General features: G+C 33.8%; 2 protein-coding genes across 2 annotated transcripts; both read right to left on the bottom strand.

Moving 5' to 3' along the window:
• Positions 1-4487: 4487 nt before the first annotated feature.
• LOC133290833 (protein PLANT CADMIUM RESISTANCE 11-like) lies at positions 4488-5731 on the bottom strand. Its single transcript, XM_061488955.1, has 4 exons — positions 5530-5731; positions 5365-5436; positions 4866-5084; positions 4488-4570 (listed from the first exon to the last, which is right to left on the bottom strand). The coding sequence occupies exons 1-4, from the start codon at positions 5729-5731 to the stop codon at positions 4488-4490; spliced, it is 576 nt and encodes a 191-aa protein (XP_061344939.1).
• Positions 5732-8933: 3202 nt separating this feature from the next.
• LOC133290840 (protein PLANT CADMIUM RESISTANCE 3-like) lies at positions 8934-10693 on the bottom strand. Its single transcript, XM_061488962.1, has 4 exons — positions 10312-10693; positions 10156-10227; positions 9791-10003; positions 8934-9313 (listed from the first exon to the last, which is right to left on the bottom strand). The coding sequence occupies exons 1-4, from the start codon at positions 10499-10501 to the stop codon at positions 9228-9230; spliced, it is 561 nt and encodes a 186-aa protein (XP_061344946.1). The 5' UTR covers positions 10502-10693; the 3' UTR covers positions 8934-9227.
• Positions 10694-11623: the final 930 nt, after the last annotated feature.

Genomic DNA, 11623 nt, shown 5'->3' with positions numbered 1-11623 from the left:
AGAGACAAATAAATTGACAACTCACAAGGATTGAAAAGTTCGTCGAGTTGTGCCTGCTATGATATGCAATATTCGATAAAGTTTGAGGAAGCTGCTAGTTGCTTCGTTATTATACTGAAATTTCCATATGTTGAGTCGGCTTGTGTTATATTAATATATAACCAGAGATTTGACTAAGGTTGCAATCATTGCAATCACTTTCATGGAAGTTGCTGGTTGCTCTCTCTTATATTATTAATTTTTTTTTTTTTTTAATTTTACCTTCCTATTTACACTAAAGGATCACCTAAAAAATGGTGATCCCAGTTCACAATAAATAATCTTCAATTTCATGACGTAGCTGCCTCTAAATGCAACAAAGGAAATTTCAACTAATAAAATTCTACTTTCACAGTTATATGAATAGGTGATTTGATCCACACCAAAAAAGGGAATGATTGTGACATAATAAAGGGGTAATTAATTAAGAAGAGACCTATGTACCAAAATAAATAAATTAAGAAGAGACCTTTAAACCAAATTTTTATGTGTAAGGTTATGATGATCAAAATATGAGTCTACTTGTTTAATAATATCATTTAGACAACGTACAGTTCTTACATTTTTAAAAAAAATAATAAAATAAAAAATACACATTGCAGCGGTATTTTTTTATATCTCAATTTTTTCAAAGAAAAAAGTGTAAGCATCAAGTATCAATATTTGTGTATAAATAACAAATTTTAATTTATTCATCTTCTTCCACTATATGATTAAAGATGAACTGATTGTAATATTTTAAAATAAATAAATAAATTCTTTGCGACAAGTTTTCATCCAGGGTCACATATTAAGAGTTTCAGCTTTATGAAGTCAGCACATTTTGTTTTCAGGTAATTAGTATAAGAGCACCAGCGCAACCCACCTTGTAATGGTTTCGCTGCAATTAAAGTGAAGCTGATCTTCTATTTTCATGTATGATTTATAGAATTATTGAAAGAAAATTTAATGTGAATTCACATAAAAAAAATGTTAATTTACAATTCCAAGATCTTCATTAGTAAAAAAACTTAATAATAACATGTTATATAATGGAATTAAGAAATAGGTGTAATTGTAATGGAATAATAAAAATTGTATTATTAAGAAATAATATGTATATAAATCTGTAAAAGCATACTCAGTATACCACGTCGAATAATAAAAAGATATGTAGAATAATTTTTTAAAGCAAATTTCAACATATTCGAGGGCCAAAAGCTTATACAATTCGTCAAGACACAGAACTTTGTGATTATAGAGAACTGTCAAAACAGAGCCTATTGGAGAAAACTTTTGAGGAAGACAAAAAGAAATAGAGTTCATGAAAATTAAGCGCAACATGTCTAGCTACAACCTGTATTGAAATAACTGAAAAGATATTATATATATAAAGAATATTGAGAAAATGACAAAATTAATGTCGATTTGTCTATGAATAATTAAAATTGTCTCACATAACATCGTAATGTTAAATTACACATGAGACTACAAGAGAATACATTTCTAATATGAATAAATAATTAAAAAAATCACCTAGTTTATGTAAAGAGAGTTTTAACGCAAAATGAGGGTATCACTTGCATCACAATTCACACACCATGAAAATTTACGCACATTGTAATACTTCACATATAGAAGAACATGTAACATTACGTACAACAACTATAAAATAATAAATCAGTAATAATCAATTCATGAATCATAATTGATCTTAATCCGAACCATCGCGGACATGTGAACTCGTATCATGTACATGTAGACTCGTATCTAAAGGAAGTTGTGAGTAGTGGTGTGTCATGAGTACATGAGTCATATAAAAATGCAGGTGGAGAGATGGTTGGTGTGATGACCGGTGAAGGATCATGATCAGCGGAAGCAAATGGAATACTATCTTCAAAAAATTGTACATCACGAGAAATAAATGTTTCCTTTGTATCCAAATCGAAAACTCTCCAACCTTTTTTGTTCGAAGGATAGCCAATAAAAACACACTTACGAGAACGGGCAGCAAATTTATCAGATGGTTTGGGCAAAACCGTAGCATAGCGAAGACAACCAAGTAACCGAATATGATCATAGGTTGGTGGTACGTTGTGCAGAACTTCAAAAGGGCACTTTCCTTTGAGTAAGGTAGTTGGAATCCTATTAATCAGATGGGCAGCAGCAAGGATACATTCTCCCCAAAAAGAAAGAGGAAGATGGCCATCAAAGCGTAGAGCACGTGCCACATTGAGAATATGACGATGACGTTGTTCAACCCGACCATTCTGTTGGGGCGTGTATGGGCATGAAAATTGATGAAGAATACCACGGTTTGCGAAAAAGGAACTCAAAGGAGAAGAGATAAATTCAGTGCCATTATCAGATTGAACATTCTTAACTGTGAAGTTGTATTGTGTTTGCACCATTTTAATAAAATTAATTAACGTAGAACAAGCTTCATGTTTGTCACGAAGGAGATAAATCCATACAAACCGGCTACAATCATCCACAATCGTAAGAAAATAACGTGCACCTGAAGATGAAACAGTGCGATATGGTCCCCATAAATCACAATGAATTAAATCAAAAGGTTGAAGACTATGCTTTTTATTGATATTAAACGGAGTACGAGTTTGTTTGGCTCTACAACACACATCACATGGAGCCATTTTATTGGAACCAGAAACAAAAGGAAGCAAATAAAGATAATGCTGTGAAGGATGTCCCAAGCGTCGATGCCACAGAGTAGATGAAGTTCCACCAGAGACCTTATTTGCAGAAAACGCTTGATGAAACACATACACCCCTTCATGTTCAACACCCTTGCCAATCGTCCTCCTCGTCTGTAGGTCCTGTAGAAAACAATTGGAATCAGTGAATAAAGCGATGCAATTGCTGCAGTGTATTAACTGAGAGATAGAAATTAAATTGCATGTAAGGGATGGCACATAAAGAACGTTGGTAAGAAGCAACGTAGATGTGAGTTGCACATCCCCACATTGGATCGCAGCGGTACGGGTTCCATTGGGTAAACCGACTGAGCACGGAGGAATAACTCGGATATTAGTGAGGAAGGAGAGTGTGCCAGTCATATGTTGTGAAGCCCCACTGTCCAGAAGCCAAGGATGTGGGAAGGAAACAATACCCGATAATTTGTCAGTTGTTGCTTTAGATGAGACAGCAAGAGACATTAATTGTTGAACCATATCAGGAGTAAGATCAGTAGCAGACAATGGTTTTGGGACACTAGTAGGAGGAGGTAATGCATCCGAGTAAGTGGCATGAGCAGAAGCATGGGCAGAACGTCCTGGGTTGGAGCGGTCGCGACCACGTCCTCTTCCAGCAGTCATGCGATCAGGGTAACCATGAAGTTTGTAACACCGGGAAGCGTCATGATTGGGACGTCCACAGTGGGAACATATGATGCGGGCCTTTGAAGGATCCAGTGGTGCAGTGTGAAGAGCACAGCCGAGAGCATCAGATGGAATTTCAGCAGTCCGAACCATAGCCTTATGGGATTCTTCTTGAATTACCATAGCAAAAACACGATTGATAGTGGGGAGAGGATTGCTGTTGAGAATTTGAGTAATGAGAGTACCATATATATGATGATCAAGTCCGATAAGGAATTGATAAACTCGATCATGTTCGAGTTCAGCAGTGACAGATTTGGTAAAGGCACACGTATCACCAGATGCACATGCAGTAAGCTTGCGGCTTGATTCCAGTTCATCCCAAATTGAACGAAGTTTAGTGTAATAGTCAGTAACAGGGACGCCATTTTGCTTCATAGTGGCGAGAGCAGATTTGAGAAAAAAAATACGAGGAATGTTTGCAACAGCAAAACGTTCCTTTAGATCATCCCATAGATTCTTCGCAGTGTCGAAACATTTGATGAATGGCTGCATCTGAGGATCGATGGTATTGTGAATCCAGCTATTAATCATGGAGTTGCACAGGGACCAAGCATGAGCTTCATCAGAGGAAGCATCAGAGGGTTGCGTAACGCTGTTATCAACAAAGCCAAGCTTATTTTTGGCTTTCAAGGCGTTGCTCATGAGTTTGGACCAGTTTTCATAATTGGATTGGCCACGTAGAAGGACAGTAGTGAGAATAACCCCAGGGTGATCAGAGGGATGAAGGTAAAATGGTGATTTTGGGTCTGTGATTTTAAGAGTGGAGGCAGCCATAGTGGGAAAAAAAACTGACTTTAGAATCGTCTAGCTCTTGATACCATAAAGGAAGTTGTGAGTGAACAGCTTAGCTTTCTATTCATGTATTGGTCATTTAAATACATCTATCAGCAACTATAATACACATACGTAGGAATCTATTCCTAAGATAAAGGAAGAGTTGCAACTAAATTACAAACATAGAACAAACCTATTAACAAACTAACAAACCAAGTAACAAACTAACAAGGGAAACCTATCGTAATAGTATCAATTACATAAATACATGTATTATGCGTATGGATCCTCACTTCAACGGCTCATGTATTCCATTGCCGGAGCTGTTGGAGTCGTGGCTACTCCTTGGTTTCGCAGGTCGACATTTCCACGCCATCCTAACCAATTCAAATAAAATATATTCAAGTCGTCTAAAATTTTGATTGCGGACTTAGTTGAGAATTTCAAAGATAAACTTGAGTATTATAATAGCAAGAAACTGCTTGAGTATTATAATAGTAAGATATATGATTGAAACTGTGATAGATCAGAGACAAATAAAATAATAATAAAAAAATCAGACATAATATTTTTTAAAGTGAATCTATGAAAACGAAAGACCAAATGAAAAAAAGTTCGAGGGCGGCCAGCATATATATAAGAGTCTAATAACATTTCATAAATGGTTCATACCAATGACCATGTCAAATCCACGGTTTTGAAGTTCACGATAATCTTGACACAAAGCACAGGGCTCGCAGCAACAATGAACCAAGCAATCACCACAAGGTCTCTTCTTCAACTTGTACTGCGCTCTCATCTTGGAGCGGTAGAAGCAAGAGTACAAGCAACCAGCTGAACCACCAGTCACACATAAAATCAGCGTATACAGAGCCGCACTAGCACCACATGCTACAAATCACAAATAAAACAATAATTAGCCTCATTCATCATATATAACATATATGGGACTTCGCCTTTCGTTTTTTGACAGAAATCATGGTGTTTTTGTAATTTGAATTTATTTTAAGTTATAATAGTCTTTATACTTATAATTTTTTAAGATTTCAATACCAAAACGACGTCGTTTTGGGAATAAATGCAGATAACTTATCTGCATTAACTGCAGAAATATTTTTCCATATATATATATATATAATAATTGAATTTCTTCACAGAACCAGTTTCTTACAAGTTGATCCCCTGTCAACAATCTCTGCAACTCGGCCAAAGGTGACACATGGACACCAGCATGTTATGCAACCTGAAACAAAAACAAAATAGAGATTTAGTATAACAACACTCACTGGAATATATAGATCATGCAGAGGGTGGTGTGTAATGATGAGGGGCTTACAGTTTTTGAAGTTGGAGAAGCAGCCAAAGAGGCCTGTGGACCAATCTTTAGGCTGAGGAGGAGGTGGTGCTTGCGGCTGCGGCTGCGGCTGCGGCTGGGGCTGGGTAAACGGGGGGTTGTAACTGTTGTAACCCACCGGGAAACCAGTAACAACAGGCTGATTGTACGGTGGCTGTGCATGAGGGGAGATTGGTGGATACATAACTAGTAGATTCAAAGAAGCACCGAATTTGGTATGAATATGATGGCTAGGATGTGGCCGGCTCAACTATTATATATGCTTAAAATTTGAGGAACACTGAGCGTGGAGTGGTTCGACGATATGTACGAGGGAAGAGGATTATATATGGAAATAGTTATATCATCTTGTAGAAAATTAGTTGTGTCACGTTATAGACACGATCAATGTGAATTTTATCATTTTTTTTTCTTTTTTTATTATTTTAAAAATAGTGGGGTCCACATTAATTATGTCTTAATATAATATAACTAATTTCTTACTACATGATATAATTATTTTCCATTATATATGCACTCACAAACTAACCCCATACCAGCGGTTAATAAATCCAGCGTTTCCATTTCATTTTCAATTTTTACCAGTGTTGTTAAATTTCGATTGGTCATGTCATAACTTCCACACACACAAAAAAATCTATTGGTCATTAATTGGACAATCTAAGCTAAATTTATATAAGAATATATGATGAATATAATAATACAAACATTTTATCTTGCATGTGAATGTGGCTTGGTGATTAATGTCCTATATCTTTTAGTTTCTTCATCTGTTCCCTAGAATTTCAAATCTTTAAATATTTTACAAAAACAAGCGCCGGGTCAAATATCGAATGAATCTGGTTTATACTTTCTAGGCAGTTCACAGATTTTATATCGGTTTGCTTGCACAGCGCGCTGATTCATTAATTGTATAATTAAAAAGTTTTACATCAAATTTTAATTGTTGATTTTCATTAATTTAATAATTATAATTTATTATATCATACTTATTAATTAATTATTAATTTTTAACAAATTATAATCTTCAGATCGACAAAAATATCGCTTAAAATTTGATGTCAAACTTGAATGATGTTGTCCCTATATATATATAAGGGAATGATCCGTTTACATTTTTTTTTTTTACAAATTACACTAAATATGACCGGTCATACACTCTTGATTGAAGTATGACCGGTCATACTTAGTGTAGTTTGTAAGAGTTTATAAACAAAAAGTTTGTAAATATAACATTTCTCATATATATATATATATATATATATATATAGGTAAAATTATTTCTGCAGCCGCTTTACGTACAGCAACGACAGATGTATGGTTATTATGATTTTTCACATTTAATGTTTTCTCCTTTGTATGGTTAAGATTCCTCGCATTTAATGCTTTCAAGCATATATATGACAAATATTTTATTGTTGCACGTACAGCAGCTGCAGAAATGTAAACCCTATATACATATATATATATAATTTAAAACATTAAAGAAATGTCTTTTCTTTGAAATTTTGGTATAGTAGATTAGTAAAATGAGTGACAATTTGAATAAAAATCGTAATTACTCTAATGTATTGAGAGAGAAAAAATGTATCTCTTAGTTCACGAGAGAATTTTCATACAGACAGAAGGTTCAACTCCAATCAATCTTTAGAATTCTAGATCAAGGTCTAATTAGACTATTATACCTAAATAATCTAACCTAACCGGAAATCAAAAAATTGGATTGGTTTAAATACTTGAATCTGATCAGGTTAAGTTAAGATGAACTTGAAGACTATTGGATTTGCCCTTAGAACTAAGTTGTACCTTTCCTCCGTATATCAAGCCCAAACCAAATCCAACCCGAGTCTTTGTCATTCTTTTTTAAGCCCATTCGCTGCTCGTAGCTCACACCTCAGTACCTCACAACGTGGTCAATGGTCTCTGTGCGCAGACCTTGCAAGTTTTGTTTTTGGTGATAAGAAAAGTATTATTACCTACACTCGTATTTTTTAGACAGAGTATCATAAATTTTTTTTTCTCTCACTTCTAACTTTTTTTTCTCTCATATTTATTGTTTGGATAGGAGTTAATATTTGTCATACGCAACATAATAAAAGTATTATCTTTTGTTTTTAGGGGAAAAAAAATATAATGTTACTTTAGGTAATTTTGTCTAATGTTCTCCAAAATATATCGTTTTGAGATTGAAAAATTAAAAAATTAAAATTATAAAAATTATTATAAATCTGAAATAAATTAAAATTATAAATATATCATAATTTTATCCCAAAAATCAACATCATTTTGATAAATATTAGGCAAAATATCAAAAGTAACTTTAGAAACAACTGATCCTTGTTTTTATTGATAAATTGCAAGTTTTTCTTTTGAAACATCCTATTTGGGAGATCTGGTCGCAAACGGTGGATGTCCAATCATTGCAATTGAGTATCCGTGACGACCTCCTAGACTGCGCCTTTAAGGATCCAAAAAGGTGGATCCGGTCGTAGATGGTAGGGGTGTTCGTGGTCTGAATTAGATCGATTTTGAAAGTAAAATTCATTCGATTCATGTAATTATCTATTCGGTTTAGATTTTTTTCAAATCCGATCCGATCCAATCCAATTATTTTCGGTTTGGATTGGATCGGTTTTCGGTTTTTTGAATATCCTAAAATTAGTTTCATGATTATTGTGCAAATAATATCTTTTGTATATATTGGCTTTGTAAAAAAAAAAAATTGAAATACAAAAATATCAGTAAACAATACTATAGTTGATGAGACATGACTAAGTTTTTTCTTGGGTTTAGTTGATGAGTTAATGAGTCTTGAGTTTAGAAATTTTTGGGCTATGATTGGAGAAAGGACAAGTAGGTAGAGAATAACTAATATATTGGATCGGTTTGGATTGAATCGGTTTTCATCAATCCATCCGAAAACCAATCCAATCCAATTAAAATTTGCAGTTTTTTTTTTTGATTTTTGATTTTTCGATTTATTTTGTTATCGATTTTTCGGTTCGGTTTTCGCTGTTTGAATCGGTTTGGATCGGTTGATGAACATTCCTAGTAAATGGTGTGAGGTGAGAGATTGAAAGAAGAAGAAATTAGGGGAAAAAATTAATTAATTGTATTTTAAATAAAAAATTATAAATTTATTGCTGTTTTAAAATTATTTACACGTGTATTACAGTTAATTTGTAATACATGCATAAATTGTTTCAAAACAACAATAAATTCATAATTTTTTATTTAAAATGCAATTAATTAATTTTTTTTTGCCAAGAAGTTAGAGTTAATACATAATTATAAATTTTCTTCTCAAATTTTTTGAATGAAATGTTTTTTTTTTTTTAAATTAAATATATATGAACACGATTGCCCCAAATAAATTCAACCCAGAATTGATCAAATAGGTTCATTTCAAGTTAAACACTCGAAATTTGTCAAACTCAATTCAACACAAAGTGAGCACTTGTATTCTAGATACATTGTAATACTACCACACTTTAACTTATATTGGAATATATAACATCAATGACAATTATTAAAATGAAAAAAAAAAACTGGAATGACTCATTCTTCAAACATTGTTAGACATCGGATCTCACACAAGCATCATGGACACACACTCATTTCAGTTACAGAAGTGCATGTACTATTTATGTATATGGAAATTGGAATCATGGATCATCACTTCAACGGCTCATGCCCGGTTCGACTCTTGGAGCTGTTTCAGTCATGGCTACTCCCCGGCTCCGTTGCTCAACATTTCCGTGCCACCCTAACCAACCAAAAAATAAATTAAACCAAAAAAGTAAGAATCTATGTACAAAATAAGCAATTTATTTTCCAAACTTTATCCTTAATTAAATTGCTATCTCCATTGCTTCTTTGCTGGGAATTTAGAAGATTAAACAAAAGCATCAGAATAAAATTAAAACATGTCCGCAAGGTTTCCCTTAATCGATAGAACATTCAAATGCATATAAGATTTATGGATACTTTCAAATGATGGATTTATTTAAGAGGGAAAAAAGAGAGTTATATTTATTGGTTAAGAAAGTCAATAGAAGGAGTGATAAGAAAATCGTTGACAAGACAGAGCCCAATCAAGAAATTCAAGTGACAGTTACGACAAACGATCGTTCTTATGTTATGGTTATATTGAAGGAAGAAAAGATTCAAAACAAAGACAAAGAATAAAAAATTAAAAAATATTAAGGGGCTATATATATATATATATAGATCTGGATCATACCAATAACCATGTCAAATCCACGATTTTCAAGCTCACGATATTCTTGGCACAAGGCACAGGGCTCGCAGCAGCAATGAGTCAAGCAATCAACACAACCACTTCCCTGCAAATTGTACTGGCGTCTCATCTTGGAGCGGTAGAAGCAAGAATATAAGCAACCGCATCCAATCACACAACAAATTAGCGTATACAGAGCCCCACTAGCACCACAAGCTTCAATTCACAATTTAATAGCAATTAGTCTCATTAATCATAATTGGAAAGAGATTAACAATCTCCACCCATTAATAATGATTAATGGGGGATTTATATATATATATATATATAATAACATACGAATTAGTTGTCATAAATGAGTTTCTTACAAGTTGATCCCTTGTCAACAATCTCTGCAACTTGGCCGAAGGTAACGCATGGACACCAACAGGTTATGCAACCTGAAACATATTAGACAGTTATTATAAAACATATATATATAGTATTGAATGGAATGGGGTGAAGCAGAGGGAGAGGGGACTTACAATTGTTACTGTCGGAGAAGCAGTCACATAGGCCGGTGGACCATTCAGTAGGCTGGGGAGGTGGCGGTGGTTGATGGTAGTGGGAATTGTCGGTGGAGTACGGTGTTGAAGTGCTGTAGCTCACCGGGAAACCGGTGGCTGCTGGCTGATTGGACGGTGGCTTTGCTGAGTCTGGGGCGGTTTGATACATAATTAAATTCTGCTGGAACTAGCTCTGGTGTTGGGTGAAGTAGCAGAAATGATTGGACTTGGAGCAATTTGTTTAGATAAGGGGTGTGAGTCTGTTATTGTTTACCTATGAATTTGGCTCCACCATTTATAATACAGAAATTGGAGTGTAGAATGGTTCTACGATATTGGATGCAAGTCAAGGTCAATGACAGAGGGGCTGCATAACCGCGTGCAACTTGTTGTTTACTTCCAAAACTATTAAATAAGCATAGCAACGGATAGTTTATTAGAGGATGGGATGAACATGTCATTTTTATTCTTTTATTTGTTTTATTAGAAGAGATCTTTCAAAAATACGAAAATATTTATGCACTTTTAGCAGAAATAATTTATCAGCCACAACACACATAAAAAAAAGGTGAGCTCCATTAAAATTTTCTTTTCCATTTTTTTTTTTTTGTCTTGTGACAGATAAATTATTTCTGCTATAACTACAGAAATAGTTTCGCCTTTCAAAAAATTAAATGAGATTAAATATCATGTCTAAACAAATTACATTTTAAATTATGGCTTTTTAAATTTAAAAATAATACATCGTTCTTAACTTTTCTTCTTTCCTCTTCTTTTTAATTGTATTTTAAATTAATCATGCATTTCTTTATCGTTTTAAATACTTGATATATGTGTGAACTAACGTAATGAGATTAGGAATCGATGGGGTATAGTATGTCAATATACCAATAATACGAGAGACAATGGCATAGATCAACGAACACTAGAGAATTACTACAGATATATCAAGTGAAGGCTAAAAGCAAAAAGAGAATGTGTCTGAGAGCACGATTCTGAGGATATGTTTCATCATGGTAACAGTTCTCTAATCAGTATGCATAATGTGTCTCTTCAACGGCTATAGAGAGGTATTTATAGATGAAAAAATTCTCCAATAATTGAATAAAAAAGTGAGTAATAACTATTTTGCCATAATAGTCCAATGGTGTGAGATACTCACACTCACCTGAAACATAAGTGAGTTATATTTGTGCATGGGAATGAAATTCTCTATAACAATTCTCTATAACAATAAGTATTTGTTCACACATAAATACTTGATATATGTGTGAACTAACGTAATGAGATT

The sequence above is a fragment of the Gastrolobium bilobum genome, unplaced genomic scaffold (genome assembly GCF_033153095.1).
Source record: "Gastrolobium bilobum isolate Gb01-03AN ecotype WA unplaced genomic scaffold, APGP_CSIRO_Gbil_v1 utg966, whole genome shotgun sequence".
NCBI lineage: Eukaryota > Viridiplantae > Streptophyta > Magnoliopsida > Fabales > Fabaceae > Gastrolobium > Gastrolobium bilobum.
This window is presented reverse-complemented; position numbering and strand designations above follow the sequence as displayed.